This window comes from Rattus rattus, chromosome 6, assembly GCF_011064425.1.
Source record: "Rattus rattus isolate New Zealand chromosome 6, Rrattus_CSIRO_v1, whole genome shotgun sequence".
Lineage (NCBI taxonomy): Eukaryota > Metazoa > Chordata > Mammalia > Rodentia > Muridae > Rattus > Rattus rattus.
The window spans coordinates 37,991,180-38,018,234 of NC_046159.1; the positions used below are offsets into that span (position 1 = coordinate 37,991,180).

The 27,055-nt window shown below is 43.3% G+C and overlaps 1 protein-coding gene across 1 annotated transcript in view; it reads right to left on the bottom strand.

The window, feature by feature from the left end:
* Positions 1-23,006, bottom strand: part of Arl8b (ADP ribosylation factor like GTPase 8B) — a 42,220-nt gene extending 19,214 nt beyond the window's left edge. The window contains exon 1 of the mRNA XM_032905991.1: positions 22,685-23,006. Coding sequence (XP_032761882.1) covers positions 22,685-22,807 — 123 coding nt within the window. The 5' untranslated portion in view covers positions 22,808-23,006. The remainder of the gene's footprint in view (positions 1-22,684) is intronic.
* Between the last annotated feature and the right edge of the window lie 4,049 nt (positions 23,007-27,055).

The window sequence follows — 27,055 nt, forward strand, 5'->3', positions numbered from 1 at the left end:
GCAATAGGAACTGATTTGCAATTTACTTCAATGTTTCCATTGTAACTTACAAGCCAGAAAGGAAAGTGTATGCGTGCATTATTTCAAGACCAAGCTCCTCTTTGTTAGGAAATGCATATATCAACGCAACATGCTTCTCTATACAGCAGCTGCCGCACACACACACACACACACACACACACACACACACACACACACACACACACACACGGGCAGATGCCACTGTTAGGACGCTGTCTTCAGAATGGTGAGAAAACTCATCCACAGTTGCCCAGTCTAGTACCATCCTAAAGATCACGCGAGTCACTGTCTCCTCTTTTCAGAGCACTCGAGCACAACGCACACACCCATTGGATTCACTCCCAACTGGAGACACACTTCCTCCCTACTGCACATTAGCTGAAAAGTACAAGTTAGATTCATCTTAGCAATTAAATCTTACGATCAAATCACAATGTCCCTCAAAATTCCCACGGCCTTTGAGTGAGAACTCTCTTCAGAAATAGCAAAGTGAAGGAAGAATGTGTGGAACTGTAAAATGAGACTTTCCATCCCTACACATATAGGCAGCTGCGCTGCGCTGAGGCATTCTTTTTCTAAATGATCCAAATTCCCCACAAGGGCCATCACACCAGATCCGCCAAATTCAGAAAAATGTTTCCCTGAAGAAAAAAAAAAGTCAAACTTGTTGCAAAATCCTAACAATGCAAGATTTTTTTTTTTTTCACAACCAGCAAAATTGGCAACAGCAGACTCAAAAGCAATCTTGGAACTACTCAGAAAATCCCCCCCAGAGACAAAGAGCCTTCCATGCATGCTGCAGGCAGGACCCCTGTACAAACAAGATCGTCATGCAAGTGCACTGATATATAGCCGGTTTTATATCTACCTATTCAAATCAACTGACTCCAACCACCGAGTGAGCCTAGACACTCTAGAGTGTCTGCGTAGACGAAAGTGATGTTTCCTAGGTGTACAGACAGGCCACAGACACTCCATCATGGGCACCCAGTGTGCAGCTACTCCTAGCCTCACTTCTTGTGTGCCTTTGACAGCATGTACAGTAACTGTGCCGTGCACCTACTGCGCTCTTTCCTCTGTGGTTTTATAAAACCATTCAGCTACTCTGCCTCTCCCAGTATGCAAGCACTTAATCATTCACTCATTTAGTAAACAGAGAGAAGAGAGAAACTACAAAACAAATATAAAAAAAAGTACTGCTCAAGAACTATTAAAATAGTCTATGCAGAGGAGGTAGTAGTGATATAGAACAAATGAGTATCCAATAAAATCCTTCCTAAAGTGGTGACTTTTACATCCCCTAAAGATAATTTAAACCTGTTGGACAACTATAGAAAATAATACAAATTGCCCATTTCATAAAGCTACAACAAAGTGTTTTAAATGTTTTCACCATGAAAACAAATAGCTGCGGCTCCGGTGCTGTTCGGTGGTGGAGCACGTGTCTGAGCATACCTGAGGCTGTGCGTTACATCCCGAGGTGTTTACCTTGACTAAAGTGTTAACACAATGTATGACTGTACATGTATTGTACACCACGGGGCACTACATAAATATCTAAAGACTGTTGTTCTCATGTATCATCTATATGAATAGCTTTAAAAGGACAGTTAATGCCTTCAATCTTTGCATTTGGAGGCAGAGGCAGGTAGATCTCTCTGCTGTTTCCAAAAACAACAACAACCCTCAAAGACAACTGGCACAGAGCATCCTGATTGTGCTACTTGAAAATGAATCTACATTTCTAAACCTCAGTCCAGCTGTGTCACTTTTGATCCCATATAGATATAAACAACTGTAATGACCTCTCACAGAATGGACACGTGATCTCTTTCTATAATTGCTAAGTCCCTACACCAGATCCTGCCTCATTGCTTCAGATGCCTACTGCTCCCTTTCCTCTGGCTTCGTTTTCTCTTCTTAGTCTCAAAGGCCACCAGAGATTAAGCATCTTTGTTTCTTAGCAGCCACCCTTTAAAACAGAACTTAATTTAATAAGGTGCATTCCTTTCATCTGTTAGGCAAACCTACACTTGGGCAGTATGGTCTCTAACTCTTCGTAGCTGCAATATTCCCATAAGCCACTCTAATAGTCTGCCTCTGATGAGCAGCTCTTGAGAGGCAAGCCGGGTTGCCTTGTCCAGATAGTGGCTGCAAAGTTTATTTTTCAAGATCAGTAGTGGTTAAGTTTTTAAATATGTACAAGTCATCACAAATAACTGTATGGATTCTAAGACAAATGTTTTGACTAGAAACACTAGTCACATATGCAAATTGAACATATCAGACTAAAATTCTCTACAACTTTCTATATAATGATACAGGAGAACTACTAATGAAAAACCTAATTGTATTCCAATCTTAACTCACTAGAAACAACTAATTAACTGTCCTTGCCTGAGTGTTCCAGGGGAGCCACTCAGCAACAATCTCCTTTTCAAAGACAACTCCTGAGGATTAAAATGTTCTCCAGCCCCAATTTCAATTAGGAGCATGACACTCTCATTCTGCTAACCTGTATTCCTGAAGAACATTTACTTCTAAAGAGCTCGCAATGCTTCCTGTGTGCACTATGCCCGTCACTAACAGCACTGGAATAGGCCTACAATTTTCAGTTTGCCTATGTGTGTAAATTCATTTTGCTATTTAACCAACCCAGCAAGCAACCTCCTTGATAAGCCATCAAAATTAAACTGACACCCTAAAGAAATAAGTTAAAGAGCTATAGTAAGCCTGTAATTGCAGCTCTTGGGAGACTAAAGCAAAAGAAAAGGTGTGACTTCCAGGCCATTCTGGACTACAGAACTACAGAGTAACAGCCTATATTAAAAAAAAAAAAAAAAAAAAAAGACAGCCTGGTGTAGTGACACATCACTTTAGTCTTAGTGCTGGGGAGGCAGACGCAAATAGATCACTAAGTTCAAGGCTAGCTTAGCCTATAGAGTGAGGGCTAGGCCAGCCAGGACTGCATAATGAGGGCCTGTCTCAAGATCAGGTAAAATGTATTATGGAAAGGAAAGAAAAAAGTCAAAATCCCAAGTTACCTTCTAGGTATCTATTAGAGCTTTACCGGGTAGTTATTAGAGGCACCCAGTGATAGAAATCAGCAGACTATGCAACATGAGTCCTTTAGTCTAAAAGACACGACAAAAAGCTTCATGGAAAGGCTTCAGAATATACTGCAACCCTTTCTCTGAAACTATCTTTTTAAGTGTGTGTCTATGTAGGGGTGTGTAGGGGCATGTGCATGTGAACACCAATGTCCTCTGAGGATAGAGGTGTCTGATCTCTGGGAGCTAGAGTCACAAGTGGCTGTGAGTTGTCCAATGATTGTGCTAGAAATCAAACTCAGGTTCCTCAGAAAATTGGAAATAGACCTACCTGAAAACCCAGCTATACCACTCTTGGGCATATACCCAAAAGATGCCCTGCCATGCCACAGGGGCATGTGGTCCACTATGTTCATAGTGGCCTTATTTGTGATAGCCAGAAGCTGGAAATAGCCCAGATGTCCCACAACAGAAGAATGAATACAGAAAATGTGGTTCATTTACACAACGGAATACTACTCAGCTATTAAGAACAAGGACATCCTGAGTTTTGCAGACAAATGGATGGAACTAGAAAATGTCATCCTGAGTGAAGTAACTCAGACTCAAAAGGACATCCATAGTATGTACTCACTAATAAGTGGATATTAGCTTTGAAAGTACAGAATACCAGGATACAATCCACAGAACTCAAGAAGGTTAACCAGCCAAAGGGCCCAAGTGAGGATGCTCCAGTTCCACTTGTGAGGAAGAAGAGCAATCAAAGGGGGTCGGGAGGGGGAGAAGTCAGGAGGGAGGGACCTGGGTGGGATAGAGGACAAGAAGGGGAAAGGGGGACCAGGACCAGGTATGGAGGGAGGGGGAGAGACAGTACTGATGTCCTGAGGGCCAGCAGAAAAAATGGAAACCTTCTTAGGAGGTAGGAGGTGGGGGAACCCTCTAGAATGTACCAGAGACCTAGGAGGTGAGAGACTCTCAGGACTCAAAGGGAGGGACCTTAGATAAAACGCCCTAGAGTGGGGAGGGAATGTATAGAGTCCACCTCCAGTAGACAGACAGGACATCAAGTGGAGGGATGGGGCTGCCATCCCACCAGCAAAGCTCTGACTGTAGATGGCTGTCTGTCAGCAGGTGAAAGACAAGGCTAGATAGAGCCTGTGATTAGACAGTGGAAAAGGAGGGCGGGCTGAGAGGTTCTGAGAGGGAAGAGAGATAGGAGGGAAGGAGAGGAAGGAAGGAAGATGGAGGAAAAGACAATCCAGATTCTGTGTGGCATTACATAGCCACAGGTAGCTATGGATATCTTATAAGGGATGGATAATTACAGGACAATTTGTCTTATCTAGGTGGGCAGTTTATATCAATATCAAATTGGCTCTGTGTTCATTGCGTAGACATTTTGTGGGGTGAGAATTTACTGGTAAAAATCTGATAAATTAATTACAAACCTCTAGAGTTTTGATTTTACCAGGTTACGGGGATTTTTGACTGCTAACCACGGGGGCAGATAGATGGGAATGTGAGCAGAATCCACAAGAGAGCCGAGACATGAGCATTCAATGCATGGGGCTAACCATGGAAGCGTGAGACTACTGAGGCCAGAGAGTAGCCGGTGCTAGGGTAGGATGGTGCCTTTGTATTATTTTGCACAACAGATGGAGCCAAATGAGGGGCACGAACCCAAGACCCTAGGATTAAGAGTCATGCTCTACCAACTGAATTGTTTCTATCTGAAAGAACTGCAGGGACAAAAATGGAGATGTGTCTAAGGGAAAGGAGGTTCAGTTTCAGCCCACATTGGGATCCAGCTCAAAGGGAGGCTCCAAGACCTGACACTATTAACTGATGCTATGGTGTACTTACCGTAGACAGAAGCCTAGCATGACTGCCCTGAGAGGTCCAACAAGCAGCTGAAAGAGTCAGATGCAGATATTACACCCAACCATTTGACAGAAGGTGTGGATCCCTGTGGCTGAATTAGGAGAAAGCTGGGAGAAACTGAGTAGGCAGGCAATCCCAAAGAAAGACCAGCAGTTTCAACTGACCTGGACAACCTAGATCTCTCAGACAATGAGCCACCAACCAGGCAGGATACACTAGCAGAGGACTGCCTGGTCTGGCCTCAATGAGAGAAGAGGTGCCTAACCCTCTAGAGACTTGAGACCCCAGGGAGTGAGGAGGTCTGGTGGTGGTGGTAGGGACATCCTCTTAGAGAAGGGGACAGAAGGTATGGGATGAGAGTCAGAGGGCAGACTGGGAGGGGGAATAACAACTTCACTGTAAAAAAGATTAATGAATAATAAAGAGAAAAGAAAGGAGAGGAGAGGAGAGGAGAGGAGAGGAGAGGAGAGGCGAGATGAGATGAAACTCAGGTCCCTACAAGAACAGCCTGCACTCCCAACCACCAAGCCTTCTTCTGTCAAGCCCTAAACTGCAAATTTTCAACCTTATTAAACATTAAGATGAATTTCACAATCCTGACTCAGTCTTCAGAATATTGGGATTACAGGCTTATACCATTGTTATAACCTTATAACCTTGCATAGTTTGCTCCACAAGGCTGAAACGAAATCTGGAGTCTCAAACTACATCCATAAAATCTCAGCCACCTGAGCTGAAGAACAAAAGACAAGCCAAAGTGAATGGAGGAAAGCTCATGAGTTCTAACACCACACAAAGAAGTGCAAGCACTGAGAGTGGGAGAAATAGTCTTCCACGGGGAAGAGCGCACCAACTGCTTATTCAATACCAGAAAACAGACACACAAGTAACATTACACAGGCTCAACAGGTTATGTTTAGAAAGATATGTATATACATATGTAACAATTAATGAAAAAAAGAGGCCATGAATTTGAAAGAGTAAAGGGCAGGTGGTACATGGAAAGGTTTAGAGGGAGGAAAGGGAAGGAAGAATTATTATAATTATCTTATAAATATACTTAATTACATTATAATTCTCAAAAATGAAAGAAAAAAATGTCCAAAAAAAGTGAATGAGGGCTAATGGATGAGTGGGACACCACCAAGCTGACCAACACAAATATTTTGGAAATTCCAGATTACTCTAAGCAGAAACCTATACCAAACTATGTAAAGACCAAGACGGAGACTCCTGAAGGCAGCAAGCGGGAAGCAATCCATCACAGATTTGTATTAGCAGATTTTTCATCAAGTATTTTAGAGGCTTAGCTGTGGAGTGGAGACCAGAGACAGATTAGAATCTTAATATGCACTCTTACCCAAAACCAAGAAGAGTGTAAGCCAGAAGGACTGTCACTCAGTGCGCTAAGAGTCGGCTGGGGATACAGTCCCATAGCAAACCTACTGAACCTCAGTAAGCCTGGGTCTGACACCTAGCACCAAAAGCAAAAAGTTAAATGTAATACAGCATATGAACAGAAAAGGGCTGTCCACATGATCACTGACTGACAGCCAGGCATGGTGGTGCACATCCATAATGTAATCCCAGCACTTCTTGAGAAGGAAAAGGAAGCTTAGGAGTTCTGGGCCAGTGGCTGGCATCAGACACCATCCTCGATCACTGTCCATCTTTTTTTTTTTTTTTTTTTTTGAGACAGGGTCTCTCACTGGAGGTAGGTGCCTGCCTGGCTGCCCAGCAAGCCCCAGGGATCCTCCTCTCCATCTTCCTATGTGCCACACCCCAACTCATACTTGTGTGACAAAGTACTTAATTGTGCTCATCTTAGCATTCATCCTGAGCTGTAAAGGTTCTGAGTACAGCAGGAATCATGGGTTAACTGTGACCTAGGCAACGGTTTCTGGGTGACTTCCTCACGTTTCTCACATTTGCTTAATTGCAGACCTAAATAGCCACTAATGATGTTGCAGTTTCAAACAGCAAAGTTTATTTCCCTAGAAGCAGAATGTGACCAACTTGACGTTAAGCAATTTATCTTGAAATCCATATTCAACTCTGCCAAATGAATTTTTCCCCTTTCTGGTTCTTTGAGACAGGGTTTCCTACAGTCTAGGCTGGTCCCAAACTCTTACCTGAGGGTGGGCTCAAACTTCTGGTCCTCTGATCAATCTGCAGAGTGCTGGGATTACAGGTGTGCACCACCATGCAGTATTTAATAAAACTGGGGGTTTAACTTGACTATTACTACTGGGGAAATACATCCCCCAGCTCACAAGTGGAGGTCAGAGGACATTTTTGAGGAGTGGGTTCTCTCCTTCCACCATGTGGTTGTGGGATTAAACTCGTTTATCCACTGAGCTATCTCACCAGTCCTACAACACTGTTTTGAAAATACTGAACAGATAGATTCTAATTCCCCCAAAATACTTTAAACCATAATTCATTCCTTTCAGCTATTCTCTTAATTACTCCTCTATTGCTATGACAAAACACCAAGACCAAAGGCACCTTATAAAAGAAAGCAGTAATTTGGAGATTACGGCTCTGGCATTCTCATTCAGGCCACCGGAGCTATATTTGTTTGAGACATCAGTAGGACATTTCTACACACACATCAGTCTCTCTCCAGAGGGCCATACATAGCGTGACTGCAGAAAAAAGGATAACACAGATTCTCTTTCAATGGCTCCTCTCCACTCTATCTCTGGCTGTTCTTGAAGAAACTCGGAACACTGCAAAACCATTTGATCAGCCCTGCCAGTTTGAACAGCATTGCTTTCAATGAGACTCGGCTCTTAAATGAAATACTGGGTCATGGCATGTGGCACAGATTCCAAAGGGGAGTGCCTTCTAGATAGATACAGGCACCATTACTACAGCTGTCTACAACTCACTTACTATTATCAGAGAGGAGCAGGAAACACAAGTTCAGAAACAGGTTGTAGTACCAAGAATGTTCCTAAGGACACACGATTTCTTTACTAAGAATACATCATTGTTCAAGCCAGGTGTGACAGCACATGCCTGTAGTCTTAGCACTCAAAAAGAGGAGGCAGGAAGGTCACCAGCTCAAAGCCAGCCTGTGCTACATGTTATAAATGCATAAATAAATGCAAGAAAGAAGGAAGGAAGGAAGGAAAGAAGGAGCAGCTGGGGAAGGAACATCATTATAATTAGCAGGATACCTACTGCTGATGAATACTATAGTATTGAGGTGAGCTGAGGATGTAGCTCAGTGGCATCATGCTTGTCTAGCATGCATGAGGCCCTCGGTTCGATCCCCAGTAGCATATGTTAGTAATAGTAACCCCAACGGTAGCAATAATAGTAATGCCAACACATCATCCACTTCACTGACCTCATCTTACAGAAACAAAAATTTGATATCAAGTTCACAAATACAATTAAATGGCGTCAAAACTGTTAGTTAAGCCCAAGTCTAGCTTTTAAAAGCTGTAAAGTTATACTACACTGAAATATTATCCTCAAACCCTTCAAGGTTATTTCCTACCAGGCAAGCAAGCGTCACTGCTTATGGGGAAAGAGGAGTCAGTGTTAGCTAGCATGCTGGGCTAGTTACCTCTTAGCATCACCATGACAAAAAAATGACAAAATGTTGGACAAGAAGCGACTTAGAAGAGGTTTACTTTGGCTCATTATTTGATGGAGGCAGGTGACTGATGGCACAGGAGCAGAAGCCAGCAGCTGTGGAAGCACAAGCCTGCTCACATAAGAAGCAGAAATCCAATTCCTCCAAGGAGGCCCCACCTCCTAAAGGTCTCACAACCTTGACAGAGTGCCACCAGCTGGGGCCAAGTGTTCAAACACATGAATCCAGAGGCCATTGTGCATTTAAAGCATCACTCAATGGCCATTTAAGAAGTTTTCACAGGGATAAAGCTGCTGGCATTCTCCATTCAACACTGACAAAGAGCATCAACTTCAAGTCACTGCAGCTTCATCTACAAAACCTAGGCTAGAAATGACAGCCAGTTTTGTTAGCTGGGAAATAAAAGAGATGAGTGAACTGCTCGGCAGGATGGCCTAACACATGTACCCACATAACCCAGTGGTTATGACAAAGGAGCACTTTAGTTGTTCTCTCTCAGAATGAGCAAAGATTTGCAGAAAGAAAACTAGTGCCAGGCATGGTGGATCATAGTAACCCTGATGTTGTAAAAATATAAAAAATAAAAAAGTATGGCTGTCTTTTACCTCGCTGGCCATAGCTGAACCCACTGTGGGTTCAGCACCGCAGTGCCCCAAGATGTCTGCTAGATATCTTAAGTCTCAGTCAGCAAAGTGTCTCACCCGCTCTGCTCCATCCCAATTACACTGTCAAAGGCCTCTCTCTGGGCCTGGCAGCAATCTCTCTACCCATCTAGTTCCTAAGGCAGGTTTCCATGACAGAAATACACATCCCAACTCTGTGGTGGCCCAGACCAGCCACCGCACACTTTCTTACACTTAAATCTACACATGAAAGAACCCACAACACAATAACCTTTGGCCCAATTGATAAGATATAATTGCCCACCTAAACATACAAAACCCAATACACATCCATCCCTTAAAAACATTCATAACAACTTGTAAAGGCACAGCGTGGAATCTTAATGTCACCTGCCATATTGTCCTGCCACTGCTTCTCTCCCTCTCCCTCCTGTTTCTTCCCCCTTTCCATTCCAGGCTCCTCCTCTTCCTTCAAATTTCTCTCCCGCCCATCCTTCCTTCTCCTCCAGTGACAGGCTTCCTTCTATCCTGTTCCTGCCCTCACCTGTATTTTACAAATTCAGTGGGGAGAAGGTTCTGGTGAAGTCACATGAGTCCTGAGTACAGACTAGGTAGCTGTCCTTGGGGCAGTGGAATTAGCATCAAAATACAGATAACTCCAGGGCAAACCACAACATAACCCTAGCTCTTGGGAGACAGAGGCAAAAGGATAATGTTGTGACAAATTTAAGCCAGCCTGAGCTACATAACAAATTCCAGGCTAGCTTGGGCTGTATAGTGAGAACCTTCCTCAAAGGGTATCAAAAAAAAACAAAACAAAACAAAAATAAATACATAATTAAGCATTTCCCCATACTGCTTCACTTTATTAAGTTGGTAATTACAATGTATCTGCAGAGTCAGGCTCAGTGCTACATACCAAGAGAGTCTGTTGTACAAGCAGAGTCAGGAATGCAGATACTTAGCACAAATAACTCCAATTCTGAACAAGTAACAAAAAAGAAAACAAGGCATAACTACCTTTGCCTAGGAGACAAGTTGAGGCTCCACAGATGTAGGACCTGAATGAATGTGTAAGCAGTGCTATCCAAGGGAAAGGAGGAAAGACAGACCAAAGTACTGAAGGCAAAGGCAAGAGCTCAGGGGGCTGGAGAGAGAGCTCAGCCAGAGGACCCAGACTTAGTCCCTAGTACCCACATGATAGAGGGTCACAACCATCTATAACTCGAGCTCCCAGTGACTCATGGACTCCAGATAAGCACATGTGCCCAGACAGACATGCACGCAAAACACCCATATACATAGTAAGTAAATACAATGAAAATCAATAAAGAAAAAAGAAAATGGCAGCATCTCCTTCTGTCAGCACCACAGTCAAACACTTACAAGGAAGGTCCATTTCTGTCTCTCTCCCCCCACACACATCTTGCTAATTCACCTGCAAATCTTCCAAAGCTTGCCAAAAGAAATGCCAAAATCTACATGTTTATAGGAAGGCTAAAACAGTCAGGGACCAATTAACAGTGGCTTCATACGTAACAAGAAGGCTAAAGTAAGCATATAACAGTGCAACAGGCCATACCCAATTTCCACACTAGCAGTCCTTACAGGTCCTGAAGGGCTGATCTTACCAAGTGGCAAAGCAACACTACAGAGTCGTCTATGGCTATGAAATCACATGCAAAGTTCAACTACTTTATGGACTTTATGCTAAGTGGGCATGGGTGGCATATACCTGTAAGCCCAGAACTCAGTAAACAGGGAAAGGGATTATATAGTTCAGGGCCACCTCAAGACTCATAGTGAATTTGAGTCTTCTTGGAAGTACATGAGACCCTGTCTCACAAAACAAACAAAAAGTGCTTCGGGCTGCCCTCAAACTCACAATTCTCTCGTCTCAGTTCTCCACTGCTAGCACTAGAGGCACATGCCAGGCTTAGGTCAGTGATGAAGCTCCTCTCAGTTCTCCTCTCACATGGTGAAGATAGGTGTCAATACGTCCTGTCACTGGAACATTACAGCACTCATTGTAGAAACAACAGTTTTCAACATGAGGTTGGATAATACAGGTATCCTGGACCTTGCCCACTGTTTACGAGTTAAGGGATTACAAACAAGTCCGCTAACCAACCTTACCACTGTTCAGTTCTGATGTTTATGGAAACTCAGGAATGATATGAAGACCTGGAATCTTGTACCTTAGATTAGAACTCTGAGGCTAGGAACACAGAACTAAACCAACGCTGGTGAGGAAACCTCAGTGTCTTTTAAGGAAACAGTGATGTGATTTGCATCTTTATGCCACAAGATGGTAAGGAGACAGAGGCCATAGGGAAGAAAGAACTGGCCCTTAACCAAGGCTCCTCCAGAATGCTGCAGTTCTGGTCAAGGGCATGCTTAGATGGGACTTTCAAGGAAGACTATAATGTTGCTTTCCATTTGTGCACATAGTAATTTTAAAAACTTGCAATCCTCCTGCCTCAGCTTCTAGAGGTGTAGAGGAATTTTTCCCTAATTGATTGATTGGGTAATAAAGATGACAAGAAGCCAACCACTGAGCAAGGAGGAGGCGGGCCTTCCGGGTCCAAGAGGGGAGAAAGGATCAGGCGTTTTGGACTGAGAGGAGGAACAAAGCAAATAAGATGTAGGCCGGGGATTGTTAAATCTGGTGGCAGAATTCACCAGGATCCGCCACCAGGAGATTTCTAACATAGAATAGTTGATGAACTTAGGATGATATAGATTCCACACCCAGCGATTGTGTTATCTGTTGATTCTAAACTAAGATTGTCTGGAGTTTTCCATTCTGCAGTGACTCAGGTGGGCCAGAGGGAAAGAACTTAAGTGAGGCGGAATTCAGCCAGGCTTTGGGACAGGAAGATTAGGCAAGGACTGAGCTCACGGGGAAAGGTATCGAGCAGAGCGCCGGCTGGTGAGAGCACACCCACAGTTGCCCGCAGGGACCAAGAGAGCTATCTCAGAGCTCTGGAGAGGCAGAGACAGCATTGGTGAGAGAGGCTTTGGCAAGGGGAAACATGTGGTCTCGATCGGCTGTGTACCGGGCTGAGAACAGACCCAGACCACAGACCAGTGCCTAGCCGGCGACGGTGTGAATTGTTTTTTAATAATTACAACGTTGAGGGGCTAGTATTACCCGCCTACACTGCCAAGCCAGCTTAAATACACGATTCACACATCCGTCTAGCCACGAAGGAAAATGAGGCTGAGAACTTAGCTTAATGGAAGAGTGCTCGCCTATCACAAGGTTCACACTCCAAAGCCTCGAGGAGGTGAGCGATTACTAGTTAATCTAGGACTGAAGAGCTTTTCAGTCTTAGTGTGATTAAATTCAACACTCAAAAATTTCCAAGGACTAAGCAAAAAAGGCTTACTTCCTAAACAAAAGCTACTAATCCAAGAACTATCAAGTGAAATGTGGACAGGAATTGAACCTAAATACCACACAAGGAGCCTTAAGTAGTGACCATTTATTGAATATATTCTAGCACTAGCAGAGTGCTAAGCAAACAGTTACTTATTTAATTCTCAACTCTGTGAAGTAGCTTAAAGATCATCTCACTTCCCAGAGGAAGGAAAGGAGCTGAGAGATACTTCCACTAATGCGTTCTGGCCACTGAAATATTCAAACCCAAACATGCTGGCTCCAGACCCCCATTTGGTGTTGTCTCCTCACCCCCCACCCCCGCCCCCTTCTTTTTATTTTCTGAGACATGGTCTCATTTAGTAGCTCTGGATGGCCTAGAACTCATTATATAGACTCAGAACTGACAGAAATCTGCCTGCCTCTGCCTTGGAGCACTGGGATGGATTAAGGTGTATGCCAGGGCGTCAGGCATAAAACCTACCCTTAACATTATACTTTGATTTTATATTAAAATTTTAATATATAATTAATTTATATATTAATACTTATTTATTGATATACTAGTATATTAATTTATATTATATTAATATTAATTTATATAATTAATATATTTTACATTTTGTATACTATTGGTTTACTGGATAACAGAGCTGAACACCCAGTATGTACCAAACACACTGGGCAGTCAAAGTGTTATCAGTGAAAGTCCCCACTTCTGAGGTGAGCAGATTATAGTAGTATGATAGCTAAAACGTATGGTAAATCTTGTCAGCCTGACTAGACGAAATATGTAGAGCAGTAAAGCATATCTCTGGGATGTGCATAGGCATGATGGGTATGTTTAGGTTTTGTTTAGTTTGAGTTTTTTAGACAGGGTTTCCTCTATAATCCGGGCTGACTTAGACCAACATTGCTGAGGCTGGCCTGTAACTCCTTCTTCAGACTCCTGAATGCTGGATTTCAGCCATGAACCCCCACACTGAGATGAAGCCCTTGATGGATTCATAGTATGACAGTATTATGCAAAGTAGATCAAAAGTAGGAGGTAGGGCCTGGTTGGGGAAAGGTCATGACAGCAAATCCTTGGGAAATAAATATACCTTATCCCTGATCCCTTTCTGTTTCCTCTTTCTGCTCCCAATGCCAAGAAGTTAGTAATAGGACTAGCGAGATGGCTTAGTGGATAAAGGCACTTATTGCCAACCCTGCAAGTTTGATGGACCCATATGATGGACAAAAACAAGCAACTCTCACACATGTGTGTGCACAATTTGTACATACATGTAATTTTTTAAGTTACAAGTATACTAAGCCACACAGTCTTGCCAGTTTAACATTCTGACTAAGAGCATGGGCACTAGTGAACACTGACTAAAGCCTCTCAAGTCACAAGACAAAACAAAGAACCATTCCTGTAAGATGAGGTATCTCAGCCAGTGACACAGGAGTTACATACAAAAATAGACTCTTCCCATGTGTCCACTGCTCAGAGTTTTTATATACTGACTCTACCACGCTGGAAGACACACCCTACTTTACACACCCATTTTACACACAAGGAATCAGGCACTAGGGTGTGCTGGTCAGGTTTTGTCAACCTGACACAAACACAGACATACCTGCCAACAATAATAGAGAACCTAGATCCAAGGAGTTCTCTCTGTCAGAGACCTGAGGGCACGACTAGGAGGTACTTTCTTCATTAATGACTTTTATAAACTTTCTTAAAAAACAGCAAATAAACAAGAATATCATGCACCAAGCTTAACCAGGCTAAAACTCTATGCAACTTAATAAGCTTATATATGGCTAGAATTGGCATATTAAATTTTATACTGACTCTACCATGCTGATTTCAGTATAGAATGTATTTTCTCATTTAGCTACCACCAAACCCAAAAAAATCCATGACAGAAGTAAAACTAGAAAAACAATTAATTAGATATGTTTGTGTCCACTGCTTTAGTCATCCTTCCTCATCCTCTTACGTTTTTTGGCTTTTCTTCAAGTTATTCCATATCCAAATATGCACTCATCTGCTCAGCAGAAGTCGGGTCTTAAACCAGGGAGTATAGCTGGCTCGTGCTTCTTAAGCTGTACCCTTCTAACTCACATAGTCACTTCTAAACATAGATCAAGTAAACTGGACCACACAGAACGCATATGCTAATAAATTTAGCCTCATAGTAATACTTTGACCATGTTAAATTAACTATTGTTAAGTAAATTGGTACGGAAATATTTTACTATCATTCTACAAACACATGATTTCCTTTCTAACCCAGCTTAAGAGGAAAAAAAGTCAATTTTTGAGAAAAAAATGTGACTTTTTTTTTTTAAGATTTATTTGCTTTATGTATGAGTACACCATAGCTGTCTTCAGACACACCAAAAGAGGGGATCAGATCCCATTACAGATGGTTATCAGCCACCATGTGGTTGCTGGGAATTGAACTCAAGACCTCTAACAGTCAGTGCTCTTAACTGCTGAGCTATCTCTCCAGCCCAAGGCTACTTCTTAGATACCTGAAGCCTACAATGACTTTGCCGTATACTTCTAAAGACATGTTTATAGGCACACTGTTTTACAGTACTGGGGACTGAGCCAGTCTTGGACAGCCAGCATGTCAGGTCTATCAGTGAGCTCCCTTAGAGAATACTAAGTAATCCCTAAAGCTCTACTCATTTTTAAAACTTAAAAGTTTTTTTCTTGATGAGAAAAGAATATTCTGGGGGCTGGAGAATCTGCTCAGTGGTTAAGAGCATTGACTGTTCTTCTAAAGGTCCTGAGTTCAATTCCCACCAACCACATGGTGGCTCACAACCATCTGTAATGGGTTCCAATGTCCTCTTCTGGTGTATCTGAAGAGAGAGACAGTGTATTCACATACATAAAATAAATAGAAAGTCAAAAGAAAGGAGAGAGAGAGAGAGAGAGAGAGAGAATGAGAATGAATGAATGAATGAATGAATGAATGAATGAATATCATTGTGGGGTTGTAAAATGGCTTGGCAGGTAAAGGTACTCACCACTAAGCCTGATGACCTGAGCCTGATCCCCAGGATTCACACAGTCAAAGGAGAGCATTAGCTCCAATGGGCTGTCCTTTGACCTCCACACATATACACACAGAAGAGATAATAAAATAATAGAAAAGAAAACCACTCTAGTGTATTACACTAGACAAACTATGAAACTAGATCCAAGTACAAGAGCCAGCATCTAATTTAAGAAGCAGAACCTTTAAAATAGAATGCTCTTAGAGCATAAGGCTTGTAGTTGGGACTCTGAAGCCTCCGAGTGAAATTGTCAGGTTTTAGAAAAACTAAATCCGGCCTGGGAGGTGGGGAGGCACACCTTTAATCTCAACACTGAGGAGACAGAGGCAGGAGGATCTGAGTTCTAGGCCAACCTGGTTTTCAGAGTGAGTTTCCAGGAAATCCAGGACTTCACTGAGAAACCCTATCTTGAAAGACAAAAACAAAACACAAAAAGCCTCAAATCTTTTACCTGAAATAGGCAAATGGGTTATATATTTCCCTAGTTTTTCTTAAATATGACCTTCAAAAACACAAATTAACTTTACAATTACAAACAATATGCAAGTGATTTCTTGATTATATGTGTGTGTGTGAAGTCAGACGCCAGCTTGCAGGTCTGTTCTCTTTCCATCTTGTGAGAACTCAGGGAAAAGATGATTGTAAGGAAGGAGACAGAGGCAAGCAGCATCCCAGCACTACCACAAAACCAAAGAGTTAAATAAGGACACTTGGAAATATCAGAAATCTAGAACATGCCATACACTAGGAACTGTACAGCAAACCACTAGAAAGCTAAGACGATGAGCTGTACTTCAGTCTGCCTGTAAGACTCAAAGAATAGAGAAAGCTTTTCTAGAAAAAAGCTGCCTAGAGTCCCAGTGCCAGCAGCTATTGACACAAAAGGAAGGCACTCCTTAAAATGTGCTCTGCCTAAACACCAACAAATGGCAAAGCAGTTTCTAAATGCTGCCAATGCAAGAGCTATTCGCCTTGCACAAGGCAAATGGGCATTGCTCCCGATGTCCAACTTTAATGTAGAGATGTATCTATTCAGAAGAGCTCACCACTGGAATTCACTTTCTAGAATGAAATCTGGCCATATGATAGAAGTGTGTTCAAATCTTTTCATTCACTGCCAACTCCAGAACTCATCCTCAAGAAATGCAGGACTGAGGTAAAATGGCAAAACCCTGAAAACCACTCATGTTCTATGATGAGGAAATGATCAATCAAATATGCAAAGTGTAAAGCACTGAAAAGTTCAGCTACAGTGAACTTTTTATAGAACAGACTGCTATATTCTGGCCTAGATTGCTGCTGTACCAGGGAAACACCTCCTATTACTGTGGTGCCTTTCCCTGATGGCGGGCCTCCTGCAAGCCCTGAAATGTGTCACTCGAAATCATCTCAACAGTGCAGGTGTTTGTGAGCATGGTGAAGCCATTTACAGGTACAAAGGGCTACCAGTTCCTGAAGGTAGTGAGGTAAGTGGTGGCTTCCAGGTTATGAGAGACGCCTTTCCTTGTCCTTCCTGCAGCAAATGCAAAAATGGATTTTATATGCTACAATGACAAATTTTTCTGTGACAAACTAGGCTTTTCTTGCCTGGTTCTAGTTAATGCTGTTGATGGGTCCCTGTCCCTGAAGCATTCTATCAACAGTAATGACTGAACCCTAGCTCAAGCCCTATAGCCTGCTTCAGAAATTCTTTTAGTTCTAATTCTGTGTGTGCATTTGTCAGGGTATGAACATTTAATGAGCATTAAAGTGCCGGAGGAGGCAAGAGGGATCAGATCCTCTGAAATCCGAGTTACAGGCAGTTGTGAATTGCCTGATGTGGGTACTAAGAACTGAACTCATGTCTTCTGCAAGAACAGTACACTCCAGCCTTTGGGCCATCTCTCCATTCCCTACATCCTGATTTTTTTTTTTACATACATACATACATACATACATACATACATGCGCACACACACACACACACACACACACACACACACACACACACACATCTTTGCAACTGAAAATAAAAGAAATTAAAAGGATGGGCTGTACTTAGACAGTCTGCCTATAAGATTGGGGAAGTATTTTATAACACATTCTGCTATATTCTGGCCCTAGATTGCTCCTGTACCAGGGTGAGGGAACATGAAGCAGTGTCTCTGTGGTAAACAAAGGGCACCTTGCAGGACTGGATCTCTTCTTCCACTATGTGGATCTCAGTGATGGAGCTCAAGCTTGGTGGCAAGTGCTATCTGTTAAGCATTCTCACCTGCCTAAAAGTTCTTAAAAGGAATTTGGACACACACTTGAAAATAGTAAGACAAAAATGCTTTGAAACACTGACGTGAGTTCACCTAGATGATGGGAATACAAGTGGTTCCTTCCATATCTCTGTTCATAGCCCTTCAAATTCCAAGTCTCCTGTATTAACCTCAAGAACCATGGCTGCAGCGATGGAAGCCTTTATGGCTGAGTACATGATACATAATCAAGGCCAGTGTTCAGACCCCAGCACGCCTGTAACAAGCCTGGTGCCCCACTCACCTGCAAACAGTTGTGCATATAACCAAACACAGATACACACATGAATAAATAAATTTTCTTTAAAAAAAAAATCAGGGAAGCTCTCTAGGGCTTCCAAATCTAAATTTTATATAGTATATAGGCACAGTCCTCTCTGCCTCCAAATTCAGTGATAATCTGGGAGAAGCTGGGAAGTTCACTAAGTGGTCAGTCTTTAAACACCATCATCTACAATGGATTTTGATGAGAACAGTTTTGCATGATTCTTAGATTACACAGAACAATAATGAAAGAACTGACTGAATCAAAGAGCAGGAAAGGGCTGACCGACGGCAGAATGCCCCAGGCTCCTTACCTACGAATCTAAGACATACAGAAGGCTAGCCTCTACACTAGATGTGCACTACATTTAACATCTAAACTTAAGACAGGACATTTAAAAACAAAACTGATTTTGCCATTATTACCCAAGTTAAAATAAGCCATTTTACATAATTCGAAATTAAAACCAAGTATGATTCTATCTATCTGTGCCTCAAAACTCAGGAAGCAGAAGGGTTATTACAAGTTTGAGGCCAGCCTAGGCTATGAAGGAGTCAAGATTAGCCTAGGCTATGAGGGAGTCAAGATTAGCCTAGGCTATGAGGGAGTCAAGATTAGCCTGGGATACGGTGTCACCTTGTCTATAAAAAATAACTTAAAATGAGTCTGCTTTGGAATGCTAAAGACAGCTCAATAACAATATGCATTATTAGCTAGCTATGTAAATGTCCATGATTGTCCACTGCTCCTGCCATTCATGAATAACCATTTTCTCCTAATTTATGCCACTATATCAGCACCTTGATTAGGGGTTGGGGATGTGGTTAATTGATGAGAATCATCCAGAACTGCAAAACCCCTGGGTTCAGTTCCTAGCATCATCATATAAACAATATATGAAATCAGCACAGGAAATCAACATATCCCTTTACTTTATAGAGAGAAAAATGCTTTTTAATTATGTGTGAGTATGTGTCTGTGTAGCAGTGTAACACAATCACACATAACTCAGTTAACCACAATTGGCAGAACAGTACAAAATTTTTATGACATCCACTTTTAAAATATGTGTTTCTGTGAGCCAAGGTGTTCTCAGAGGCCAGAAGAGGGCATTGGATCCCCTGGAGCTGGAGTTATAAGGAATTGTGTGGTCCCTGACATTCGTGCGTGACTGTACTCAAGTCCTCTGGAAGAGCAGCAATGGCTGAGCTTTCCAATCCCAGAAAAAGATTTGTAAAGGATCTATATCTCCCCATTCTCCACTCTATAGTTCTAAGATAGACTGAAAGTGGCAGATGAGAACAGTAAAAAAATGCATTAGCCTGTGCCTAATTCTATGCTGGCTACCTGTCAGCTTGGTCACTGGAACCCTTGGCTTTCCCAGCCACATCAGTAAAATGAAGGTAAAATCAGATGATTTAAAGTATCTATAAGCTCTTAAATATGTAAGTTGGCCGGCCATGTGTGGTGCTACAGGCCTGTAACACTATCAGGCCAGAGGCTAAGGAAGAAGAGCTCCCAGTTGGAGGCCAGACTGAGCTATATAACCAGACCTCATCTCAAAACAAAACAAAACACAATAGATGCAGGCTTCTTCAATCTTGCCAAGTATCTTTCCCTAATTTTTACCAGTAGTAAACTTATCCTTGGACTAACTTCAATTAATCACAATTTGAAGAAATACACACTTTTATAACACTATCTACTTATAAGATACATAATGTTTACAAGAGTTTACCCTATAATAATTTGCAATTACATATTTCTTAGTAAACATACTGTGACCCATCTAAGTGTCCCAGTAAATGATTACTCAACAAAACATTACATTACACATATAGGACACATGACTGATTACACAACTGCACCAACATTAACACAGTAACTGAACATATTTCATTTCTATCATATCAAAAAATTAAAGTCTAGAGGTGTTCCAATACCATCCAGAACAAATGACAATACTCTGCACCTCATGTCTCTCAATAAACAAGGTGCCATTTCAAGTTTAAAAGCATCAGAGAAACTGAGAATCTTTGTTCTTGAACAGAACAACTTTTGGACCAAGCCCCACATAAAAGAAAGTAAGCTTCCCAATCTTTGTAAAGTCCTCCACTTTTTAGGTAGATGCAGGGACTTTAGATAAAATGTTTATAATCCCTCCACCTGGGAGACTTGGGCGGGTGGCTTTCCAAGTGTTTGCCAACCCGGATTACCTGATGAGTTCAAGGACAGAGGGCCGCAGTGAAACCCTCTCAAAAGAACAAAGACTGGATGAAAGACAAGTTAAGCTAGTAGTATCTAAGGAGTCAGCCCCTTTCTCAGCATTTTAAACCCCACTGCCAACTTACAGTCTAGCCTTTTTTCTTCTTCCCTAAATTATTTTTTCTTCTTAGTGTGTGTGTTGGGCGGGGTTCAGATGTGGATCAGACTTCCAACTATCATTCTGCCTAGGCTCTTAAATGCTAGAATTACAGGTAAGCATCACCAACCATGTCTTGGGTGTTAATATTTTTAATTGACAGACCATAATTATGTATGTGTGTATGTGGGGGATAATGTAACATTTTATGATATAGAGAATTTGGAATGATTAAAATGAGTTAAAGATAGCCTCTCTTTTTTGTGGGATCTTTTCTTAACAGAGACTATCTCCATCATATAGTCTAATATTGATGGATAACAGAGGGTCACTAACTTCAACAGCACTGCTGACATTTGATAGTTGTTAAAATGAATCTAATTCAGAAGAGAAGGGGGCTTAAGGTGCTTCCTTTCCAAGAGCCATAAATCTGCAACTGCCAACCACACTGGCCTGAGAGAAATGAGGCCTGCTCCGTCCTTTCTCAATGTATTTTCCATGTACCTGCTTTGGGTAGTACAGCCACTAGAGATATCTACATGTTATCGCTTCCCTACTCCTCCTGGTAAGCCCTTAGAGCAACTCCCTCAAGAAATCTATTGTTATCTGCACTTCATAGATCAGAAAACCGCAATCGACTCAACCAGACCCAAGGCTGCTAAGTGGCAGATCCAGATTTCAAATCCAGGACTGCTTGGCATAAAAGTTCAGGTTTGTTGTATCAAGCTACACTGTCTAGTGATAATAAATGCACAAAAGTAAGCAGTATGTCTCTTGAATTCTACTCATTGATGCAGGTTCTTGCATTAACTCCTCCTCCACAGCAAATACAAGTGACCATACCAACGCACCCACGATTACCAATTCAATCTTGTCCAGGGGACAGGACTGCCAAGGAATTGCCAATTCTTATCTTGGTAACATAAAATGAACAGCTCGAAGTCTATATAAAAGTCCTGGTATGAAAGAAAGCCTAAAGTTTGTTCTGCCTTATTCTCTTGGGGTGGGGGTGGGGGCAATATAGAAAGAGCCCAACCCAAAGCATAGGAATTTCCCTCATAGTTATATTCAGCCATCTTCGAAAAGAAATTTTGAGTCTCTGCTCCTGTCTTTCACGCCTGTTGCTCTATTACTACAGGGACTGAGTCACAAGTTACCTAGTTTCTCCCATGGCAGTGTGCAGCCAAACCAGTCTGGCAGCTCAGCTGTCTCCTGCGTGAGGATTCCAACAAGCCTCTTGAAGGTCTGAGAATTGCGGCCACTTCTCATCGGAACAACTGTAAAGCGCAACCCTCTAAGTACAGCCCTAAGACTGTGCTCCAAAGACTGACATTCACACCCATTCCTTCCCCAACCAATCAAAAACGCAAAACTCAAAACAACCACTCTCCCACTGAATTAACCACCACATTATATTTAAGTGTATTTAATCTCCAGGCAATTTCCCCGAGTCTGCATAAGCTATGCCCCAATCCAAACAAATTCCTTCTCTAGGAGGAAAAAAAAAATCTCTCTAAAGACCAAACCCTGCAGGATAGTTAACTTTATGTTGAACACAGATCCATCTATCCGCCCGTTTAACACAATCACTCTGGAGAAACAGAGACTCGCCTCGCCCTTACTCCCTGCCTTAATACTGGGATCTGGATGGTCACGCCAACAGTTTCCACCAGTAAGCTAGGTCATCAGTTTGATCTCTGACTCTCCGTGGACAAGTGACAAAGACCAAGCGAACTGGAGGCGCCGAGGCTCCCCCTGGCATTCACAGATGCGCCCACACCGGTTGCCTGCTTTCACAATGCGGCTCCTTCGTCCCAAGTGGAGATTTCGGAGAGGCTTCCCCGTCGCAGGCGTTCTGGAAAAGGCCGAGCTCACCCGTCCGGATGAGCAAGTGACAGGTTGGAATTAACCCTTCAGCCTCCACAGCCCGAAAGGCGGCAACTGTGACAGACTCGGATTAACTCTTTCCAGGCCGCCTTAAAGACACAGCCCCCCACCAAAACGCAATGTGGAATTGACCCTCCGGCGCTGACCCTCCGGCTACAACCTCCGAGGCCCACACCCGAAGGATCGCACCGCCCGGCCCTCAGGGAGGTGACAGGCCCCGGACGCCGGCCAGGCCGACCTCATAGGGCTGCTCACCGCGATGACATTGACGAAAGTGGTCTTGCCAGAGTACTGCAGCCCCACCAGCGTCAGTTCCATCTCCTCCTTCCAGAAGAGCGAGCGGAACCAGTCCAGCAGGCGGGAGATGAGCGCCAGCATGGCGGCGGCCGGCAGCGAGCGGGGACGGGCGCGGACGACGACAGACACTGCTTCCCACGAGCGGGTATCGGCCCGGAACCCGCCAACGGCTCTTCAGCGGGCCCCCCGGCGCGACTCGGGTAGACACAGGCAGGAGGCTGCGACGGCCGGAGCCAGGAAGCCCAGCGGGTCATATGACTCGCCCTACCCCCCCACGCCCAGCCCTGCGCAGCCGCGTAAGCACACAGCAAGAACGGCGAGGGCCCATAGGCTCCGAGCGCCCGCCGGCGACATCGCCACCTGGTGGTGCGTCCCAAGGCACAGTGTTATCGCCTTGGTGTCAATTCACTTTTTGTCACATGTTTTTTCTCTTTCATTGTGGGTTCATTCACCATTTTTTTTTCCAACTTATTGGGCTCCTCACAGTCGCAGGCCAAGGATTTCAGTACTAGAGAGGTGTAGGCAGGAGGATCAGGAGTTCAAAAAGCAAAAAGGGTAGTGTTACAGAAATGACTCGGAGGTTAAAGGGCTTGCTGCTCTTTCGGTGGACCGGAGAGTTCAGGACCCAGCACACATGTCTGGCAGCCCTCAACAGCCTGTAACTTGAGCTCGCGGGGGTGGGGGTGGGGGGTCTAGATCCAGGGCTTTCTGACCTCCCTCGTACACTCTGCAAGCACGTGCACATACTCCCACAACAAAACACATAAATCATAATAATCTTTAAAAAGAGTTGGGGCTTGAGAGATGGCTCTATGGTTAAGAGCACAGACTGCTCTTCCAGAGCTTGAGTTCAATTCCCAGCGACCGCTTGGTGACTCACAACCATTAGTAATGGCATCTGATGCCCTCTTCTGGTGTGTCTGAAGACAGCAACCGTATACTCACATTAAATTAATTAATTAACTCTTTAAAAGAGTTGGTCCTCATTCACTTATTGACTGAATTTTTCTATAATTGTTTGTTGACAATGAAAGAAAATGTTAATACTCTGAGTAGTTGAACACAGAATAAAAAAAAAAATCAGAATTTGGGTTGGGATGTAGCCCAGTGGTAGAATGCTTGCCTGGCATGTATTGAAGCACTGGGTTCTGGGGAGGTTGAATGGGGTGGAGGGCAGGGAGTGATCGGGAAGTAAAGTGAATAAATCAATTCATGGGAAAAAATTCTTTCCCAGCACGTGAAAGACATGGGGTTCATTTCTAGCACAGCAAAACAATAGTAACAGCAAAATCCCTGCCCTCCTGTGGCTTACAGCCCAGTGTGGAGAACATACAGCAAACAGAGGAGAAAATGCTTCATGGTACTTCACGTTGTAAAGAAAACTGAAGAGGAACAAAGAAGAAGCTCGAACAGACTCTCTTGTCTTTAAGTCAGGTGGTCCTGAGTGGAAACGCTTGAGGGAAGTGAGAAGGAGAAGCAGGCTGACCTTCGGTAGAAGCACATTCCAGGAAAAGACCCTGAATGGGGAAGGACAGTGAAGTGGTTTGGAGGTTGAAAGACGGTGTGCCTGAGGCAAGGGGGAAATGATGGAATTATATTTTAATTGAAAATATTTTTTTAAAAAGACACTCCGGCTGACTGCCCCAACTTCCCCAGTTGATTTCTGCTTCGTATTTGTAAACCTCTAACTTGATGCTTTCTTGTTTAGCTCTCTCAACCAACTACTCTAGTCGCCTCTGCTGGATGTTGTGAGCTTGCTATTTGGTAGAGCCTGGCTACCTATCGCTACTTGCTATTTATTCTTTTACTTTTATTTGCTGTGTACTTAATAAGTACATTCATTTAAAGCCAAAAGTGCAGCCAAAAGTTTATTCTCGGAACAATACAAAACACTGTCGTAGATCAGTGAAACCTGGAGTGGGGAGAGGTAGAAAGAAAATTCAGGGACCAGAGGGAGTGGGACACGGGGCCCTAGTTTGGATTTGATGATAGAAGATGGGAAGCCAGGAGGTTACCTGAAGATTTAACTGTTTTTATTGTATGTGTGATTTTTCCTGCACTTGTCTCTTTGCACCAAATCCCTGCCTTACCTGAGAAAACGAGAACACATCGTATCCTCTGGAACTGGAGTTACAGACAGTTATTAGCCTCCATGGAAGAACAACAAGTGCTCAACTTCTGAGGTAACTCTGTAGCCCCTGTGGAGAGACTGACTCCTGTGTGGTGTGTGTGTGTGTGTGTGTGTGTGTGTGTGTGTGTGTGTGTGTGTAAGACAGAGACAGACAGACACAGAAAAAAATAGACAGAGGGAGACGAGACAGAGACAGAGACAGACAGAGAGACAGAGACAGAGACAGACAGAGTAAGGAGGGATCAGGAGTGTATTCATGCCACAGCACACATGTAGAGGTTCAAGGACAATTTGTAACAGTTGACTCTTCTCTTCTACCATGTGGGTTCCAGGCTTCACAGCAAGTGACCTTACAAGCTGAGCCTTGTTTAGATTCTTAGAGCTCAGTTTAGATTTTTCAAGGTTCACTGGGAGTGGATAAGGAAAATTGCTGCCAAACCCGATAACCTGAGTTCTATCTTCAGGCCTCTCACAATGGAAACAGAAAAAAAAAATAGCTAGTTGCTCTGTGATCTCCACATGCACGGCATGGCTCTTGTGCACAAATCAATACGTAAATGTTAAAAGAATTTGTTTCAAAGTTCAATGAAACAGGTTTGTGGAAAACTGTCTGGGGGAGGACACTGTGGGTTGTCCTTCCTCTGTCCCCTAAAGGTCAGGACACTTTGGTTTGAGGTTTCTCACCTCCAGAACTGTCAGAAGATTAACACTCTGTGATTTTTAAACTGCTTAGCTACTGGGACTTCAGCTCTGAAACCTAATAGAGGAGATGAATGGAGGCCAGTTGGAGGCCAGCTCAGAAGCCTGTTTCTCTGGCTTATGAAGTGAAGATGGTAGCCTGGCCTCTAACTCTGTGAGCACTGTGTGCTAACTTTCATGGAGCCTCCATTCCAGGAAGCTGTGTAGAGTAATTAACCCAGTCTTACTCTTATGCGTTGGTATTCAGGTGCTGAGCTCAAGCCTCATGCTTGTAACCAAGGGCTCTACCTCCTATCTACAGCCCTTGCTCACACTAAAGTTCAGAACAGCCTTGAACTTCTGACCCTCTGCCCTCCATTCCCTGAAGCTTGGCCTAAAGGCGTGTACCACGTTGGGCTCCAAGCTAATTATAAAATGAGGAATGTCCTTCATCTACATTTACTCTTTCCACTTCTGTCATTTTTAGTCAATGGAAAAAAACACTTTTCAACTGGAGAATCTAGTATTCTATTTAAAAACAAAACAACTTATGTAGGCTGGGGAGATGGCTCAGTTGATGAAATAGGTGCTGTGCAAGCCGGAAGGCCTGAGTTCAGATCCCTGAATCCACAATAAAACAAAAAACAAAACAACAGGAGTGGCAGCACACGCCTGTAAACACCCCACCCCACCCCCAACCTGGGACAGGGTCCTGGCCAGCTAATCTAACCAACTAGTGAGCTGCAGGGTCAGCCCCTCATCACAAAAAAAAAAAAAAAAAAAAAAAAGCGGAGAGTGACTAAATAAGCCACACCACCATAGCCTCTGGACTCTGTCCACTAATGCACATGAGTTTGTGCCACACGTACACCACTGGCACATTCGAGTACCCACACGCAAGAGAGAAGACGTTGAGCTGGGGTGTTTGAGTAGCATTCACAACGCTCTGAGTCGGATCCCAACCACTGCATAAACTTGGCACAGTGGCAAAGGCCTGCCACCTTAGTGCTTTTGAAGTAGGGACAGGAGGATCGGAAATTCAAGGTCATCCTGGGCTACAAATGGAACTCTGATGTCAACTTAGGCTACATGAAAATAAACTATCAATTTGTTTTTATCTTCATGATGAAAACAATGGCTACGAAAAACTTTTTAATGAGATGGGAGGGGGTCCATCCGTGTTCTTTCTGCACTCAGGAGGCAGAGACAAGAGAGATTAAAGCAGGTTCAAAGCCATTTCATCCGCATAGTGAGTTCCAAGAACCAGCCAGGGGAGCATATAAATAAACGAATGTGTAGTTTAAACTTTTCTGAAGTGATCAACACTATTTTAGGGCTTTTTTTTTTTTTCCAGAGACAGGGTCTTCTGTAGCTCAGGATGATGTGAAATGGTAAGCGGTCAAAGATGACCCTAAGTGCTGAGGAAAGCCCAGCCGAAACCACCATGGGGTGTCTTGAAGTCAAAAAAGAAAGTCTTTGTCACAGCCAGTGGCATCTACACAGGAAATTTGCCCAAGTCA